Here is a 21205-nt window from a genome sequence, read left to right as displayed (position 1 = left end):
TAGAACAACAAATACTTTGAGTTCTCACTTTGTTATGTGAGTTCTCTAAGCTTGGGAGTTCTCTCTTACTCTCAATTCTGTATGCACTTGCGGGAATGTACAGCTCTGTTTCAGGGGATATACCCCCTTAGTTAATCTTTCTTTCCAAAAGCTCATTAAATCTGGCTGGCTGATATCACCTGGATAATCAATGTGAAAAGCACACCAATGGGTACTCATTAATAATGGTACTAGAAGGAAAAAAAATCTCTCAACTCTCAAGAGGCTAATGTAGATACATATGGAATTAATCAACCAACCCAGATTACAAAAGACCTGAACAGAACATGGAAATAAAGGCAGTGAAGCATAAATGAACACACAAAAGCATGACATGTTGCTCAAAGAATAATATTAGGAGTGCTAAAGATCAGCATAGCCAAAGGCTGTAAAAGAATACTGAGGACAACCACAAAAAAAGGGTTTTTGTTTAAGTGAAATTTGGGAAAAAGTCCAAAGAAACGATAAGATCATTGCTGGAGATGAAATGCTGATAACAGAACTCAGAGAAGACAGACACTCAATTTATTTTCCTTCTTTTCTCCATAGAGGAGAATAATATTTGGATTAGAAAGGCTAGAACAAAAGAGGCTAATAGGAAATTGACGAATTTTGTTTTGACACAGCAGAAATATCTAAACGAACATATAAATTAGCAAAAAGTACATTGGCAAAGAACCACTGAGTAAAACAAATGAGTGATTGTTACCAGTGGTGCAGAAGGCCTTATATTTGTAATTTGCAGTTTGTTACCAAAAAAGTAAGGGCATGTATCTTTTTTTTTTTAATTCAATTTTATTTTATTTTCAGTTCTGATTCTCTCCTTTCCCCTTCTACTCCCCCACCCATTGACAAGTCAAGAAATAAAAAAAAAATACAAATACGAAGTCATGCAAAACAAATGATTGCATAAGGGAAGCCAAAGTCCTATTTTACTCTGACTTTGGTCAGCTCAGATCTAGTAATAGTATGGTCAGTTCTGGGAGCCACATTGTAGGGCTGACATTGATAAATCATAGACTATTAAGAGGAGAGCACCCAGGATACTGAAAGGCATATGAGGAACTATTTAAAGAATTGGGTATGTTTAGCATGGAGAAGATGAGACTTGGGGGTGGGATGAGGAAGATGTGATACTATAGTTTTCTCCAAGTAGGTGAATGGCTGTCATGTTCAAGAGGGATTAGATTTGCTTTACTGGGTCCAAAGGGCAGAACTAGAAGCCCTGGGTGGGAATCTCAGAGAAGCTGGCTTAGAGTCAAGGTAAGCAAAAGCTTCCTACCAATTAGGGCTATTCCAAGGCGAAATGGGCCAAAGAAATGGGTTGCTCTTCCCTAGCAGCCCTCAAGCAAAATCTGGATGACCATTTATTATAAACATGGTTCTTGGTCAGGCACAAAGTTGGCCACAAAGGCCCCTCCCAATGGTGAGATTTTGTGTTTCTGCAATTTCTACACCTACAGTAGTTTTAAAAGTCGCTTTCCTTTATGTTAACCCACTATAAAATTAACAGCCCATTAAGAACCATACCTGCAGTGGCTTTATGCAGAGGCTGCTGCCCTGTAGCTTTTAACTCACTGAAATACTGACATTATTGCTTTCCATGTTAAGGCCAAGAGCAATAACTATTTTAACAATGTCCCCTGTTAACAGTGTTAATATAGATTTCAAATGCAATTTTGAACATAATTATGTATGACAGGACTCATAATTTTGTGGAATTGGCATTTAGAATTAACACCCGCCCTTTGAGGTACAGAAATGTTCAATTGAATATGCTTAAACCTATAAGATAAGGCTGTTATTTTTCATTAGAAGCTACTTTTTCCATGTGGGAGAGAAATAGCAGTTGTGACCTGAAAGCATTACTTTCTATTCTCAATCTACTCAGGGCTTTAGAAAATGAGGAACAAAATCGTAAAGATAAATACAATTTATAAATCTAGGTACCACAAACATTGCTTTGAGGTGTTTAGAGTCTTTAATAAAGACAGTGACTATCAAGTAAATAAGCAAATCTGGGTAACAGCTCATTTGAGGGACTCTTGTCTCTGGCATTAGTGCTTTCTATTCTCGTGTATTGTCTAATTTGTCAACTGAAAAATAAAGTTCACCAAATTAAAAGATGCCCAAAGAAACTCTCCAAAAGGAATGGGTATGGGAGAACCTGTTCACCATCATCAGTAAGGGTCCACTGACCACAAGTTATTCTACAGAAACAAATTTCAGTCCCATGTTCTTAATCTGGGCCCTACAGACCTCTAATGAATCTGCAAATAGATTTCAGGGAGCCTTTGGACTCAGATGGGAAAAAATTCCATCTTTATTTTCACTAACCTCTAACTTAAATTCTTCTTTTTATTCAATTATGAATACAGATAACAAAGTACTATTCTGAGGGGAGGGGATTCACCAGGTTGCCAAAGGGATCTATGTCACCAAAAATGTTTTAGAAGTCAGTACTTGCCCCTTACCAATAAATTATCTATTTATGGACAAGGCAGGTATGTCAAGATATGGACAGACAATGTATTCTATTCATGTCAATGTATTCTATTCATGACAGCTCTCTGAAGAATTCTCTGGACTATATGAGAGCAGAGACATTTATATAGGAGCACTGGGAGGGGGCATGCCTCCTGAGCCCTTTTCACTTCAGCACTGCATGCCTCAGAACAGAGACAGCCTCCTAAGAAGCTATGCTCTTAAATCATCTTCCAAAGCCCTTTTTCTATCATTTTCTCAATTAGCTTATAAATTAGCTTCTTTCAGTGTTACTCAATGGGGGAAAAACCGAAATGGAAAGAAATTATGTACAAAACAAATCCTCTAAAAAGGTAATTTCATGAAAAAAATTCAGACAATTAAGTAGAAACATTTTATTTCCCTTTAACCTGGCATCTGATTTTTTTCTTTGTAAACTAATGAGGATGTAGTTACAGAATATTCAAGTTTCTACTGTCTTTTCATCACTGCTTTTGTTGCTCCTCAGAAGGAGCCTTGTTTTTTTTTTTCTCCTGGGTAAGTAGATACTAAAGCATCTAGAGCCTCTGGTCATGGCTTCACAGAGGTCCACATCAACTTTTCTCATATATTATAACACAGGCCAGGGACTATCGCCAGTTGTCCTGACCTATGTCTCGCCACTGGACTCCGATGACTCTGGAGTGAGGTTGATGACTTTGCACAGCCCTGCCTCACTTAAATCCAATTCACTTGCAAGTCAAGACATCACCCTCCTGATGTCATTGGCATTCCTAGAGAATGAAGGATGAATAACCACCACACAGGCCAAGGAAAGCCTCAGCAAGTAGACAAAGTTGGAGGGTGGAAAGCGAAGAGGAAGTGGCTTATTTACTACTCTGCAGTCAAAGCTAGAGCGCTGATCCTGTCCACATCTTGTACATACATGTGTTGTTGTTTGCATGTTGTCTCTCACCATGAGGCTGTAAGCTCCTTGAGGTCAGACCATCTTTTGTTTTTCTTTCTATTTCCTGCACTTAGAACAGTGCCTGGTACGTGTTTGATGCCTTGACTTGTTGATGGTCCTTGCCTTCAGAAGCTCCATACACAAAACAAAAGCTTCTCAACAGCAAGGTCTGAGTGTTTACTTGAGTGCAGTTACTAATACTGTTGAAAGTGCTTGTTATTATTTTACATACACTGTGTATATATAATTATTATTGTGTATTAAATACACAAAAGTGATTATGGTCAATTTAAACCATCATTTATTCAATATCTCTCCTTTATTGAAACACTTTAATCATCTAGATGGAGGGTAGCATCTCTCCAATGGGACAGATCCCAACTCGTTCATACCTTCTCATCCTGGACAACTTTTATCGATGGTTTCAAAAGAAGACCTATCCTTCTAATTTTTTTTACCATTTTGCAGTTAAAAGTGCAGCGTTTAGGCTGTTAACGTGTTATCCCTCAGGATTGCTGCAGCCCACATCCTTTCCCTTCATACATCTCTCAATTATTTCTGCAGCTTCCTGAACACAAATCTTTGTTGGTAATATGCTCTCCATTTCACTATGAACAGCCTGTAATTTTGATTCTATAGAGACTATGATATTTCAAGATTGACAGTAACATAGTGTCACCATAAGGAAGAATACTGGTGCTAAGAAGAATTTTTATTTGTTTATTGCAGTCAGAAGCTTGGGAATATTGACAGAATTGTACAATTTTCCAAATCCAAATCATCTCCCTAATTTAACTCTAGGCCCCATTCAGTGTACATCTTCAGTGCTTGCTACCTATATTGATGGATAAGCTCATATCATATTCCAGGAAAGAGACACATTATTCATCCACTTGGTTCTCCTTATGTAGGTTGTTAGGCTAAATTCTCTTGAGTGATGATCAAGTAGAAAGCAGCATCATACAGTAGGGGAGAGGAAAACAAGCATTTGTATAGTGCCTACTATATGCCAGGCACTGTGCTAAGCACTTTACAAATATCTCATTTGACTCCCTACAAAATCCTGTCAGGTAGGTGATGTTATGACCACCATTTTAATTTGCAAACAGCAGTTAATGGACTTGCTCTGGGTCACACAGTTACCAAGTGTTTGAGTCTAGATTTAACTCCAGGCCCAACTGTATTTAGTGTGAAAGTAACGATTCAAGTCCTGGTTCTACCATTTACTACCTATGTGACTGAGTAAATCACTTAACATCTTTGGTTCTCAGTTTCCACAAAAGCAAAATGAAGGGAGTGGGCTAGATAGCCCCAAAGGCCCCTTCCAGGGACTATAGTACACTGTTTTGTATGACAGTCATCTTTTAGTATTGCATACATCTCCCCTCCCCTCAACTAGACTGAAAGCTCCATGGGGGCAAAGCCACTGGTAACTGAAGTGCACCAGAAGAGCATCTGGAGAACCTCTCTAGCATTAGGCAAGCTCTCCTCAATTTTCTCCATGAAAATGGCAAATACTTTTGGCAAGCACACATTGCTCAATTTATGCCTTGCTTGACATTCATATTTAGTCAGTGAAAACAGAGCTCCCTATCGGGGAATCTTAGAATACCTTAACATATACAGAGCATACACTAGTTATAGGAAAGCTTTTATGACTGAATTCTGCTATACCAAATCAAATGCTTTAAAAAACAGTCAACAAACAATATAAACAGGATCTTATAGTTTCTGTACTTTTCAGTCAGCTATGTTACTGCAGAGACATGATTGGCTGTAGAAGATTCTTTTAAAAAACTTGCCTATTCATTTCTCATATTTTCATCAAGGATGTCTTGATATGTGTGGATTATTCTCATGAACATTTTATAAAGATAAGAAAGCAGGGAAATGGTTTGACAAATTGATGTACCTGAAATTGACTTATTTTAGTTGTAGTAATAGGTGAAAAAAGTGCTGCATTGTAAATAAAAGCTCAAACTTCTTAATCGAGTATTCAAGGCCTTCTGTAGTTTCGCACAACACATTTCCAGCCTTTTTTCACATCAGTCCTCTCCATGTACCTCATATCCTAGTCAAATAGGGCTGCTCATTATATCCCATATATATCTTGGACTCTGTTGTCTCTGCTTTTGCTCTGACTATTCCTTATGACTAGGGGTTCCTGCCTCCCATTCCATATTTTGCAATCCTATCTATATTTTAAGGTCCAGTTTTTTTCCCTTAAAGTTCTCCCCTACTCTCTGTTTTTCCTGCCCCAAACTCAAGGACTGATGTTTCCCCTCTCAGACCTTGGACAGCTCTCAGCTTGCTTCTTTCTTAGAGGCTTGAAATGCACTGTTTTGCATGATAGTGCCTGGCACATAGTAAGTGCTTAAGTACTTACTGATTGCTAGGTGTGTATGTGTGTTTGTGTTGACCTGCCCTACTGCAATAAAAGCTTCATGGAGGGGAAGACTATATCTTATCTGAATTTTCAAACCCTCTCCATGCCAAGCAAAGTGTCCCAAAGTGTCCCACACAGCAAATAACTGTTTGTTGATGCTGAGTAGGTTGCGGTTACATGCATACACACTTGCTTTTTTCCAACTTAAAATGTTCATTGAAATCGCCTAATTCAATGTCAAGCTCTCTAAATGTCTGGAAGCCTAATGATTCTTTCGAGTGGTTAACTTAGGCTAAGTAAAGCACAATGGAACTCTGGAGTGGGGGGGGGAGGAGGCGGGCCTGAAGACAGTGGCACATGGTAATTAAAGCTTTAATTATAAGGTTTTATTGCAATAACTATAAGGTCAAGGACACAGTCTTGCATTTAAGCATTTTGGATGGTCTTTAAACACATTTGAAATTCCATAAAATTAACCCAAGCTGAGGAGGTACTTACTTACTTTAGGGAAAGATTAAGGGAAGATATACAAACTTGCATTTTCAAGGCATTGCTTTCTCTGAACATAACCAAGTTTCACTGTGGGATATTCTAGTGACAACGGACTTGAAAAGACATATCCTACTTGACTCAGTGGTTTATTTTAGTGGAAGCTGACCTAGTTTGTTGTTTAAAGGTTTAAGCATCATTTTTCAAGCACCATCTTTGCTGTTTTCCTATCAAATGACTGGTGTTTGAACAAGGATGCTAGGTCAAAGCAAGTATTCCCTCAGTATTCACAGAGATCAAAAGAAGGCAGCAAAAGTCTACTTCACTACTGACGTGGCCCTAGGTAATATCTTTAATTGCATGTCATTTTCCTAAATGTGCAAGTATGATATAAACTCAATTCTCAATGATTCAGGGATAAACAATATACTCTGTGGATTATTTAGATTTTTTGCTTCTGCTCATTCCATCTAAGAGTAGAGGAAAATATTAAAGTGCATGCCAGTTGCCTTGCAGATAGCTGTTGGGACTTGATGAAAATGTGAATGAATGAAATAGAAAATCAGATAATGTTACTACACATTGGCATCTACCAACTGATATAAATTGGGAGAGGTTACCTGTGTATCTGTGGATTTCCTTATTTGTGGATCTGTCCCTTACTGGTATAGATAACAGGCGGCCACACAGAAATCTTGAAGAGTGATTTTCATACTAGCTCTTGTGAACAATGCCCACTGTTTTCCAATTTCAGTGTAGTAGCTCAGCCACCATTGTACAAGGCCTCTCAAAAACCTCAGCCCTAGTTAAAGAGTTTATTCTCAATAGCATTTTGTACTCAAAGCATTTCTATTCTCTGAAAGTATATCTGTCTCCTTATGTTAAGGGTTTCTTTAAGTCCCATTGTGATAACTTCCCTGTTCACTAACAAGTTTTTGGATTTCATAGTTCTTTTGGTATAAAACATTTAGTAACATTAAAATTAAAGACCCCAATCTTAAGTATCTCATGACTGGAAGTCTAAGGACTTACACAATAAGATGCCAATTATCTTTGTAGGAAAATTTCTATATGTTGATTACTAGATTTCCTTGAAACAATCAATCCTCTTAAACTCTACTGTTAAATAGCATCATCTTAGAAAGCTGAGCTTTTAAATAATATATAATAAATAATATATTAAAACAAATACTTGTGGTCATGGGTCAGTGTATAAACTAGTTTCCTAATGAGAAAAGTAAAAGGGAAAATTTGACCTCAGATGTAAGGGAGATACTTGATTGGATGACACTCAGGACTAGAATGTAACTCATGGAGGAGATAAGTTTATTCAAATGAAATGGGATGTGTAAAAGGAACGAGGATGGAGGAGCACCATTGTATACTGATATAATGTATTCATATGATAAAATCTAGGAAGTAGATGGAAGGGTTTGATAGTGGATAGAATTTTGGTGTCAATAAGGAGAAAAAAGTAGTACAATTGTCACTGGAACATACTAAAGGCCACCTAGATACAAAGAAGAAAAAGATGAGGAGCTCAGGAAAGAGATCCTAAGTCTGGCCCAGAGGCCAGATAACTGACTTGAATTATTCAGGTATCTGCTAGATCCTTCTCTCTCCTTCCCTCCTTCCTCCTCCTTAAAATCTAGTAATTGAATTTCTATACTTGCCTTAACGATAATTCTATCCTTCAAAAGATGGAGGAACTAATGAGGGGCATCTGGGGATTCACAGCAAGAAAAAGGAACTGTTTGAGAACTTGAAAACCAAGTGAGCTTAAAATTTACAATAGAAAAAGAGAAGAAAGCTGGGAATAGTCTGATAGAGTCACCCTGGAAAAAGAAAGAGAAATAATCTCCCTATATTTTGAGAAAACAGTTATTTCAAAGGTCTCAGAAAGATACGTAGGATCTCATGGACTATAAATTTCCACAGGAAAAACTCAGATTCTAAAGATACAAAGTGAAATAATTCCTCTGAAAAGGGGAGCTGTCTATTCAGATGAATGCAGATACTACAGGGAATTCAACAACCAGCTTAGCTTTAACACAGCCTATTCAAAAGTTCCAAAGAGAGGATAAGAGCACTACTCAGAAAGTAGGGGACAGAGAGAAGGCAGAGCTGCTCAACTCTTATTTTGCTCCAGATAGACCAAATATGGCTGACAGGGAGGTGATATCATAGATAAGTAATAAGACTTAAAAAAAGCATTAAGCAGCCCTTGATGAGTCCAGGTCATCTAGCCTAAATATCCTAGGGTTCTGAAAAAAGTGATAACTAAAGCACTGGCTGCGATCTTTGAAAAATTGTGGAAAATTAGAGAAATACTGATCAACAGAAGAACACAACTTTTCAAAAGGGACAAGAATGGAATAAGAAAATATTTAGCCAACAAGTTTGATTTAGATTACCAGCAAAATTCTAGAATTTATTAATTTGGATTTGATGTAAAGGAAAATCTAATAAAATTATTCCAAAGTCGAACTGGTTATATTGTAAGACAGTAAGGTTATTATCTCTGAGTAATGAGCCTACAACTACTTTCTGGGTAGAATGTAAAGGGATTCTTGTTTAGGTACAGTCTTAAGTGACAATGAGAAGCCTATTGTTCAGGCCTAGGGAGGCTGACAATCTTGCTGTCCTCTGCTCTGGCAAGACCATTTTTGCAGCACTGTATTCAGCTTTGGGCTCTATACTTTTGGAAGAACACTGACAATCTAGCATATATTCAGAGTAGGGTAATCCGGATAGTAAAGAACCCTGTGGTCAAGAAAAATGAAAGGAACTGTGGATGTCTAACCTAGAGAAGAGAAGATCTGGGAGGAAGTAAAGAAGCCATGATAAATGCTCCATGTATTTTAAAGAAGATTATATTTAGACATAGAGAAAAGAATTAGGAGAAATGGGTAGAAATTACAAAGACGTTGATTTAGGTTTGATATATGGGGGGGAAACTTCCTAATAGATCATCTATTCCATAGCGAAATGGGATATTTTTGAGATGAGTTCCCTTTCGCTATCTTTCAGGAAAGGCTGGAAGAATCCCTGTTGGAATTCTTAGTTTAGGCAAAAGTTGAGCCAGATGACCTTTGAGCTCCATCAGAATGCTGATATCCTCTGATGATTTCCCCTCACACAGACTATGCTGCTTTCCCTTTAGTAGGTTGTTTTTAGTATTATGTGATCTCACCCTTTACTGCAAACTCTACTATGTTTGCCTGGTATTGAAGTTAGCCTATTCAGTCCATAATTTCTTGTGATCTCTGAGTAACCTTTACATTTGTGATGGTTGACATATGTAATCTGCCAGTCCTCTACCATAATGGTCATTTGTAATATCATATTAGCCATTTTAGCCAATTCATACTTGAGTCCTTTCAAAACCCTCAGGTGGAAATCCTCCCTCTGCTACCGGTGATTCATCCACACTTATTTTGTCATCTTGGCTTGGATCATCCTCCACATTCAGAAGCATAGCACTAAATTCCAGGGCTTTGGAGAAGCCATGGAATGACATCCTTGACAGCTTCACCTGTGTTCAACCCTCGTTGTGAAATTGACCAAGGCAGTGGCTCCCAAACACTTGAATCTCTGGAGCTGGAAGGATAGTATCTGCATCTATGCTATAGTGAGCAGGTCTGGTCCTCATGCTATAATGAAGTTGTGGTCAAGGGAAAGGCTGTAGTTGTACAAGGATGAAAACACAGAGGCAGAAGGGGGATATAACTACAATCTAGAATAGCATCAACAGCAACATTTGTGTAAATACAAACTTGCTAAACAAATGACAGAGGAAATCGTATGAAGCCAGAGAGTTCTAATATTATGATAGATAAAAGGAAATGTCATTTCACAATGGAGTCAACTACTGAAAGTCATTGCATCAAGAGGTTATGAAGGCTGAAAACATGTGCAAAAAAAGTTCAACCAGAAAGCATTTAATAAGCACTTATTATGTGCCAGTCACTGTACTAGCTGCTGGGGATGCCAAGAAAGGCAAAAACAATTCTTCTCCCCAAGGAGCTTATATTCTACTAACTGGTGACTTATTGGGCTATCATAATGCATTACAGAATTAAAATGGTGTCTTAAGAGAAATTTAGATGTCTAATCTTTAATAATGGTGTCACAGAACATGGCCAACCTCCCTTAGAAGCCTGCTCAAGATATTACACCCTAAATCTAACCCACTATGATGTTTCCTATCAGTCCACTGACTGTGTGTGTTCATTTGGAAAAATAAAAGAAGAGGAGGAAAATGAAACTTGTGAAACATTAAACATATATGATCAGGAATGCTTCACATCAATTTTTTATGCTGTAACCAAATTTATCTTTTAGCATCGTGAGCTCTTTCCATAAATCTATTTTAGAAGGCATATCTATAACATGCTTTAGAAAAGCTTTTGTTAAAACTGAAGTATATTGATAAAGTGATTTAATATAGCCAGAAACAAGCTGCTACACTCTCACTGGACCTGCTCTAATCTTATGTTAGGAAAACACACACACACATACATACACACACAGCGTTGGAAGAAACATTTCTTGCCATTTGCCATCAATCTTTAAAAATAATCATGTTAACTTCCACCATAATTGTCTGTTAGTACATTTCACTATTTTATTCACATAGTTTACTGGGCTCACATGAATTATTCCCAACTTTCCCACAATGTATTAAGCTCAAACAGTCTTTAAGAAAAAGTTACTAAAACTTAGGACTGGTTTGATTCTGCCTACTGAGTGGGTTCAACTATCCAGCTGGTTTCCCTTCTGGGCTCTTGTGTCCTAGCTTTCCCCGACCAGCCAACCTGGATTCTTTCACTTTAGGTTGGGCCAAAGAAACCAACCTCCGTCCACTGGACTGGGCAGGAAAAATAAATGTATGTGCTGTTTGAAGCAAATCAAGCATTAAAAGCAGGGAAGTGCTAGTAAATGTTCAGCAATCAGCTGTCCCGGAAAAACATCTGGGCTGCACACTTTCAAGTTTAATCTGTATTATCAACATTTTCTCCATCATTTTCTTAAGTCCCAACAAAAAAAACCCCATCAAATCCTGATTTGTAGCATTTGCAGATTTCTGAGATGTAAATGCTCAGTGACAATTTGACAGTTGGCTCTTATGAGCTGCTACTAACTGGCTGTAGTACACCTCTGATTAAAACTGATACTCCACAGCCACTATTTGTTGTTCAGACTCTATCAAGATAAGTGTTTCATTGCCTTGACTGCCCCCTCCTGGGAGCCTTCCCCACCAGTGATGACCTTTCCCCCCAAGACCTCACATAGCACTTGGCCTATGCTTCTCTAGCTTCCTCATCACAGCATAGTGGGCATTACAGTCAGCAGTGTTGGTATTCATCTTCTACCAGGCTTACAGCACTATGCTCCACACGTAGCAGGTGCTTTAAGCTGCTGCTTTGTCTATATCCCAGCTCTAGAACGTACTCAAACTGCACATGCAGAAAGGATAAATCAGACATATTCTGCTTTGGCTTAACCTTTGTTATGAGGATAATAACTAAGAAAGCACTTAAGAAGGAAACTGGTGTCAGCATTCACCTCTGCCAACCAGAGCTAGCACCCAATGCCAAAACTCTTGCTTGGTTGCTCACACAAGGGCCCCTGTGTTGTTTAGAAGGGGCACTTGCATGGCCTAGCTCCCATCTGTGAAAAGCAAGCTTAGCAGAAGACAGGTGAAAAAAGGGCAACAAAGTTGGTAGGTGGGAGAGTAGACAGAGTTGCTGGACTTGGAGTCAGGAATACTTGAGTCCAAATCTTCCTCAAACCCAGGGCAAATCACTCCGCCTTTCTCAGCTTCAGTTTCCTCCTCTGGAAAATGCCAATAATACTGCCTGCTTCACAGGGTTCTTGTGACTATCAAGTGAGATAACCTACATGCAGTGCTATACAAAGCTTAAAGTCCCACATGTGTTGTTATTGTTGTTATTATTATCACTCTGGTATGTACTTTCCTGTGCACTAAATCCCTTATCCAAGGCAGAATCCTATACTTGAAAACAAACCTCAAAAACAGAAGGCTTAAAAACTGCTCCCTCACAAACATAAACACACGCACGCGCGCGCCCACACACACACACACACACACACACACACACACCACACACGGAAGGCCATCTGAGTTGTTATTAAAAAGGTTAGTCAGGAAACTATGGTTTTGGCTCACTTCTGCCACCAGTCAGCTGTATGACCTTTGGCAAATCCTTTACCCTCTCTGCAGCTCTATTTCTTAATCTGCCAAAACAGGATATTTACACCTACAATTGGCCCTTTTGACCTCTGAGACTTGATATAAATGATGATAGATGGGAAAACATGACAAGTTAAAAAATAAACAAATATAGAGTATCTTTTGGATCAAGAACCTCTAACGTGCAAAAATTCAAAATTTTAAAAATCGATATAAGGTAACTATATTCACATCACAATAGGATTCACTCCAGTGTTCCTCTAAATACTGTACTGAACATACAATTACATTTAGAGAAAATGGACCAACCCACAGTATAAAGTGAGGAGCACCCACAGTGAAACTGTGGACATAAGTCAGAGTTCAGAGTTAGTCACATGCCCTATTGGCCAGATTTCAGGGAAGGTGGAGAAGACTGAAGGACTGACTCGTTTCTTTTTATATTCAAGGGAACGCAGAATCATAGATTTAGGGCTGGAAGGGACCTTAGTTGCATAGGAGCAAACTGAGGCTGAGAGAGAGGTCCCAAGGTAATAATTGGCAGAGTCAGGATTTGAAGCCACATCCTTTAATTCCAAATCCAGTGATTGCTTTTTATGTTACACCACAATGCTAAGGTTTTGTCTTTTTTTTTTTAAATAAAATGAATGTTTGCAATCAAATATCCCTTTTTGTTTCATTGGGAAAACTAAGTGGGGAGAAAATTATTCTTCTATGTTGCACTGAAAAAAGATATGGATAATGACTGTTAATGAGAATCCAATCTCAACAGAATTTGAGTGACAGATTTTTATAAAAAGTCTCTTATCCATCAGTCTGCCAAGGAAGGTGATGATAAACATTTTAAGGTGCTCAATTTGCTATGAAATGGAGCCCAAACACTGGAGATGGCAAGTTTCTAAAGTATAACAAGTCAAGAATTTGATGAGAAGATGTCAATTTCAAACTAAATTTTCGAGAACCAAAATCTTTGACTCTTAGAGCCTGAGGAGACTTCGAGAATATATAGCTCAGTTTATGTATTTCCTATGTGGAAAATTTGAGGCTTAACAATAAATCCCAGAACAGTTTCCTGTACTTTCTGGCTTAATCTTCTAAAGAGAAGGTAGTAGGATGGACAAAGTACTATACAGTAATTGTTGGCCAGTTTTCCCACAAAATGATAGAGACAGGTTGATGCCAGACCTGTGATTTCGCTGACATAGGGAACTTTCAGGGGCAGAGTCTTTGGCTACCCATTCAGACTTGATACCTTCTCTGTGATTCACTATCTTAGGAAGGTGCCTAAAGAACTGAGAGTTTAAGTGATTTATTCAGGGTCATATAGCCAGCACGTGGCACAGGCAGATCTTAGACCCATCTTTTGGGCTCCAAGGCCCATTCTTTATCCACGAAGCCAAGCTGGCTCAGTCATCGTACATTTCCCTGATACAATTTATAATATGCAGTGTATAACATAAAAAAGGGGGTTTGGCTTATATTAGTGGAGTGAACAGTGCCCAGAAACAACAAAAGGATATGAAAACACTGTTACTTCATTGAAAATGGTCGTGATAGTACTTAAGATTTTCCCCAAGATTCAGCTCTGTCTACACATTATATTATAACAAGATTTTTGCACTTGATAAGTAATATGTAGTAAAAATGCAATAGAGTAGGACCCTCAAAAGTATAACTATGGTTCAGGCTATGTCCATGCTTCCATAAAAGGTTACTTCCAGCTAAAGCTTGGCATGTATGATATAAAACCCCAGTGATTTTTCTTCATAAAATATTTAACTGAAATTTGCTTCGGTCTTTGTGCTGTTGTAATTGGACAAACTTTTTTTGCACATTTGTGTAACTTGTCATGTTATATAAAAATATGGGGTGATAAAGTTTGTCTTAAAAATTCACTGTCATTGAGAGCCTCCAGGGCTTTCCTTCCACAGTCTTTTTCGCAATTTTCCAATTGTATTAGGCTCACTGGAGAGAATCCAAATATCTGTATACGAAAATAGGCACAAAGGTGTGTTGGCAACTATGTGCTGATGACCTTCTACCTCTCCTGACAGCCTTCAAAAGTCACAAAACTAATGGAATTGAGAGAGACAATATCAAAATGGCAGCTGGTCCTCCTGTAGGTTTCCTCACAGTGATATAACACCCTCTACTTGGGTCCCTCCCAGAAACAGAACACCAACAAAAGAGGATGTGAGATGGAAAAGAGGCCTGTGTACAAAGGTTAGGTGAACGCTGTTCCACCTGCTGGCCTGCCTGCTCTGACACCAGTGGTCTCTTCAGGCTGTCCCAGGAGTGATGATGACACTGAGACAGGTCAGTACGGTTTTGTTAGACCTTAATGAAATAAATAAGGCAGTAAGTGGCACTCCAAAGCAGGGCCAACAAACCTACTGTGTTGAATTCTGAGTGTTCAGTTTCACTGAATTATGAACCAAAGCAAAGTCATGAGAACAAATCAAAATATGACACAAAAGAGAAAATCAAGTAGTTTGACTAGTCTAACTGGTAACTGAAATGGTCTGTTTCTAAAAACTTCTAAACAAGATTATTAGGCCTAGCTTTGCCTTGGAAGTTTTCTGAGGACAAGAACCAGACTTCTGGCTTTTCTGTATATTCCTCATGGCATCTAGCATGGTGCTGGGCATAAAGTATGTGCTTGATAAATATTTGTTCAACTAAATTCAGTCAAATGGCAACAAATTCTCCAAATGGAACTGGAACCAAACTGATATGCCCGCTGGCTTGAGTCTTTGTTTCAGAAGAATACGTCTTTCTGCAGGGTCTGAAGGGGAATAGATTAAATGGTGAAGGCAGTGAGAATTGATGAAGAGGCAGCCCTGGAGTTCATAGCTACACTGCAACCTGGAGAATGGAAATTACCATAATCTCATTAAAAGAACAGTCACAATAAAGAAAAACCTCTTGGTTTTTTTCAAAGCTTGCAGGTTAAAACAGATTATTCAAAAGGAATGAAAAGCTTATGGGTGCTAATCTTATAACATGACGTGTGGAAAATGAGTCAGGGAATTCCCAGGTGATATTAGTTACCCTTGAAAAGTCAGTTCTCTTCAGGTGGCCTTGAGGTCATGTTTCCCAACTATGACAGAACCAATTCTGCACCCCCCCCCAACCATCTGATGAGCAGAAGGCATTTCTATATATTCTGAAATGTCGTGTTTGTATAACACGACCAACCAGGACTCTCATTTCCTGTACTCAGAAATAATAAGTTGATCTCAATCCCAACTTTGCTTCAGGATTGTTAGGTGGGAAATGAAATTTTAAGTGTGTTGAAACCTCCACTGTGTCAAGACTTCTCTGCTTTTAAAAGAGCCTAAGCTTTTGTTTTGTTTTGTATTTTTTTTGCAGGGCAATTAGGGTTAAATGACTTGCCTAGGGTCACACAGCTAGTAACTGTCAAATGTCTGGTCTGAGACCAGATTTGAACTCAAGTTCTTTTGACTCCAGGGCCAGTGCCCTATACACTGCACCACTTAGCTGCCCCAAGAGCCTATGCTTTCGGAAAATACATTCTACTTCTACCCAAGGCACCAGAGGAAAGCTCTATTACATAAGACACATTAACATCTTGATCCTTTCCTCATTCAGTACTTCTTCTGAAGAACCAAACTGTGAGGAAAGCCATTCATAATAATTTACTCATCTTCAGCCAAGTACCTTTTTTCTCTGTTTTATCAGAAACCTTTCCCCCGATTGGTGGGTAGGTAGCATCCATTGATTCAGTCCCTCGGTTTCCCTTGCTAACTCCATTTTCGTAGAGCTGTCCTTCAACTGGCTGCAATTGCCAAGTCAGGCCAAACAGATGCACTGCTGTAAGGAAAGAAATCATACAATTATTTTATTTTACTGCATTCCAGAGAGGTTCCCCAAAACCAGTTGCTCCTTTCACCTGAAGCCATCTATACTCTGCCTTCTCTCAGCCAGGCATGACTCCTTATGATCAATTCCTAAGCTAAGAAAATCAAAATGTGCCTCTCCAATCATAGTCACAGCTATTTGCCAAACGGGCTTGTGGATCCAGAGGCTAATGGCATGCCCAATAACCAGTAGCTAGTTGTCACACAGTAGGATACTTGGCTCTTTCCTTCCCACCCTCAAAGCTCAGAGTCCCATGCCTTCATCAAAACAGATTTTCTCATTATTCTGTAAGACAAAATCAACTTGGAAACTTATATGTACTCAGCAACCTCTGTCCCTGGAGGCCCCTCCCTCCCTCTGACTGCAGGGGTTTGATGGGGTGTGGATATCTCGGAACTCCTCTTAAGATTCTCTACCATTTAAAAAGGAGGGTACCCAGGGAATTCACCTTATCATTTGCTACCTGGATACTTTACTGGACTTCATGATCTCCAGAAACTCATTCTCCAAGATGAAATCAACTCGGAAACCTTTCACATTCTCATGTCATTTGCCATTCCAGCTGTAGGACTTCATCATGCCCCCACCCAGGTAACCTCCCCACTCCTTGCATCTTTTTGGCTTCTTTTTACATGTTGTTTCCCCCCCAATTAGACCGTAAGTTCCTTGAGGGCAGGGACTATCTTATGCCTTTCTTTAGTTCCTGGAACATAATTGGAGCTTAATAAATGTTTACTGACTCTGATAGACTTTTCTGCTAAGACTTCATAAGCACTGTATTAATGTATAATTTCAACTCCCACTCAACGCTCTTAAAGGTATAGGACAACTTATGGCTCGGTGAAACTTAATTGCTCATGTAATTCTGGGTCTCCGTGAGGGAGATGAAAGCATATCATAGTGAGCAAATTGGAACCAGCATAAGGAAGACTTTTGAGATTAGTTGCATATTTATCCCTCTCTTTCCAAGCTTTCCCTGCATCAGATGGAACCTGGCCCCAACCTGGGGCTGGCCAAAGGGGCTCCAAATGATTTTTTTTTTCCTTTGGAGGTATGGAATCAAAACCTGCTGAAGGTAATCAACATATAGAATTTGCCTCAAGTTTTCCATATTCCAACCAGGCCTTCTTTAAGGGTAAGTGAACAGATAAACCATTGTTCTGACTGCTCTTAGCCCACAGGCAGGGCTAATTGGTGTAGCTGATGCAGAGATGTAGCATATATCCTAGAGACTTAGGATAAGAACAGAAATCTTAGCCAGAGAACTTATATGAAAGTCAGTCATCTACCTCTAGCTGGATCAGAAGGGGTTCTAACATCTGCCTTCTAATTTATCCTTAAAAACTTTTAAGCATTTAATTGGTTTCTACCCTTTTCTTTGGAATTGAGCCAGTGCTGCCTGATGAATTTCATTGGCAATTATTGGAAACAATGGCTACTCAGAGGAGAGTGTTCTGAGTAAGGTACCCTATAGCATATTAATAAAGCAGTATCAGTGGCAGCCTAACGATTTTTCTGCCAAATAGCTCCAAGTGAGGCCAGATTTTCATCCTTGCTCTAATTAAGGGTAGGTTTCCAAGTTTTAGGGGGAAATTTGGTCTACTCAGCCCCTAAATTATTTGAATATGATGGCTACTAAAGATTATATTAAAAACGTGCTTCAGACCCTTACTTCAATTGCCTTTGTTAAGTTAGACAAGCCATGAAGGCATGAAAGCCATCATAGCTCTCATTTTCAAGATCAAGGGGGGCTATTTCAAACACTCTGTATTAAGTTAAACCACTTTCCCGGGGGACACATAAAAATGACAGAGAAAATATGTGTGGGGGGAATTGATTCAAAGGAACTTAAAGTAGGGACTTACTCACTTTCTTGCTCATGCAAAAGGGAATGTTTCCATCCAATAAAGAGAGAAAAAAGAGACATGTGACCTTCTTGCAGAGCAAAGATGCTATAATGACTTACTGTTATGTGATTTCATGACACCTCACACAATAAGTGAACTGGGAGCTACTGCCAGAGTAAGAAACATATATGTCTAGGGTCATATATGAATGTCATAATCAAACTCTCACTCTAATCCTATCTCGTCTACTGTTGGTTCGTATACTTTCCAGATATATGTGAGTGTATTTAATACAGAATTTACCCATCATATATTAAAATATAATAATGTATAATACACATTATATTATACACACTTATGGAATATTTAGATTGTTTTATCCTCTGCAAAATTATGTAGGACAACTGGTTTTCCAATCCCTTCCCCCAACTTTCCCATGAAGAAAAGGAGTGGGAAAGGAGAAAGAAAAGGGAGAAGTAGGATGTATATACACATGGGTAGAATGAGGGCACTGAATTACTGGAAAATATGAATAATAGCAGTAAAGAGAAACTAGTCTGGAGTTTTCTAAATATTAATAATATGAATATCCCTGCTCCTACACTAGCAATTACAAGACTGACAATAGTGGTAGGTACAAATATGGATCATAAAAATGCAAATGTACTTAAGCTGCATGAATTTAATTATAAAATGCATTATATTCCCCTTCAATCACAATTATTAATTGATCCAAGCCTACTAACACACCACCTAGTGGCAGTTGCTGCTGATACAATGGTTAGACTCTTTTGGTCTAACCCAAAAACTCACCTTTTTATAGCACTTTAGAGCTTTCGTCACAACAACTCTGTGTGGAGAACAACCTTGTTCATCTTCAGGACAGCCTGGTTTCAATTTCTGCCTATCACATACAGCTTACAAGTCACTTAATATCCCAGTGTCCCAGGACCTTCTTCGGGACTATAAAGAAGAGCAAGTACTAACTAATAATAATAACTAGCTAACTAACTAATAACTAGTCTATTTTGGTAGAGTGAATTTCCTCATTCTAAGATCCAGAACCAGTGAAATCGGTTCCCTGTTTCCCTTCCCCCAAAACCAAAGCAAACCAAATTACCAGTCTCAAAACTGAAAAGAGTGAATTCACCACCAATGATGATGAAAATTAAAGTAATTATTAGGTGCTATTTCACCCAATTACATGCCAGTAAAACTGACAGTCTAAAGTGAAATGGATGAGTATTTAAAAAATATAAACTGCCTAGATTATCAGAAGAGGAAATAGAATACTTAAACAACCCTATGTTAGAAAAAGAAATTGAACAAGCCATAAACGAATTCACTAAGAACAAATCCCCAGGACTAGATGGGTTTACAAGTGAATCCTACCAAACACGTAAGGAACAATTAATACCAATACTATATAAACTATTTGGAAAAAAATAGGTAAAGAAGGAATCTTACCCAATTCTTTCTGTGACACAAATATGTTTTGACACATAAACCGAGGAGAGCAAAACCAGAAAAAGAAAACTATAGACCAATTTCCTTAGATGCAAAAATTTTAAATAAAATACTAGCAAGGATACTATAGCAATATATCACAAAGATCATATATTATGACCAGTTTAGATTCATACCAGCAATGCAGGGCTGATTAAATATTAGGAAAACTATAAGCTTAACTGACCACATTAATAACAAAAACAACAAAAAGTATACAATTATATCAATAGATGCAAAAAAACTTAACAAAATATAACCCCCATTCTTATTAAACAACACTAGAAAGCATAAGAATAAATGGAGCTTTAGCAAAATTTACCAAGTATAAGCATTATTTGTACCAGGGATAAATTAGAAATCCTCCCAGTAAGACCAGAGGCGAAGCTAGGATGTCCATTATCACCACTATTATTCAATATAGCATTAGAAATGATAACTATTGTAAGACAAGAAAAAGAAATTGAAGGAACAAGTGTGGTCAATGAGGAAACAAAACTATCCCTTTTTGCAGGTGATATGATAGTATATTTAGAGAACTTGAGAGAACCAACTGAAAAACTAGATGAAACTATTCACAACTTTAGCAAAGTTGCAGGCTATAAAGAAAACCCACACATATCATCAGAATTTCTATATATTACCAACAAAACCCAGCAGGAAGTGAAAGAAATTCCATTTAAATAACTGCAGAAAGAAAAAAAATACAGTACTTGGCAGTCTACCTGCCAATACACACATACACACACACACACACAAGACTTACAGGAATACAACCAAAAACACCACACAAATAAAGACAGATCTAAACAATTGGAAAAATATTAGTTACTCATAGGTAGGCCCAAATCAATATAATAAAAATGACAACATTACCTAAATTAATTTACTTATTCATTGCCATGCCAATTAAATTACCAAAGAGCTATAAAAAATAATCACAAAATTCATCTGGAAGAACAAAAGGTCAAGAATAGCAAAGGAATTAATGAAAAAAAAAGTGAAGGAAGGCAGCCTACCAGTATCAGGTCTCAAACTATACTACAAAGTGATAATCATCAAAACAATCTAGTACTGGATAAGAGAGTGGTTGGTCAACGGAATAGATCAGGTACACAATACACAGTAGCAAATGGTCACAATAACCTAGTGTTTGACAAACCCAAGGATCCAAGCTTTTGGAGGAACAACTCAACATTTGAAAAAATTTCTGGGAAAACTGGAAAGCAGTTTGGCAGAAACTAGGCATAGACCAACATCTCACACCGTATACCAAGATAAAGTAAAAATGGATACATTGGGGGAACAGAAAAATTTAGGTCTTTGGATAAGGGAACAGTTTGCAACTAAATAAGAATTTGAATGCTCTTAATAGGTAGAGTTTTAACTCTTTGCAAAGAGTGCAACTC

At 38.1% G+C, this 21205-nt stretch overlaps 1 protein-coding gene across 2 annotated transcripts in view; it reads right to left on the bottom strand.

Moving 5' to 3' along the window:
* TENM1 (teneurin transmembrane protein 1) overlaps positions 1–21205 on the bottom strand; it is a 649974-nt gene that overhangs the window by 243096 nt on the left and 385673 nt on the right. For both annotated transcript variants that reach the window (XM_020976349.2, XM_020976350.2), the window contains exon 6: positions 16243–16395. In XM_020976349.2, coding sequence (XP_020832008.1) covers positions 16243–16395 — 153 coding nt within the window. The remainder of the gene's footprint in view (positions 1–16242; positions 16396–21205) is intronic.

This window comes from Phascolarctos cinereus, unplaced genomic scaffold (genome assembly GCF_003287225.1).
Source record: "Phascolarctos cinereus isolate Bilbo 61053 unplaced genomic scaffold, phaCin_HiC Scaffold_8;HRSCAF=390, whole genome shotgun sequence".
NCBI lineage: Eukaryota > Metazoa > Chordata > Mammalia > Diprotodontia > Phascolarctidae > Phascolarctos > Phascolarctos cinereus.
The sequence above is the reverse complement of the archived record's forward strand: the minus strand, read 5'-3'. Positions and strand labels throughout refer to the sequence as shown.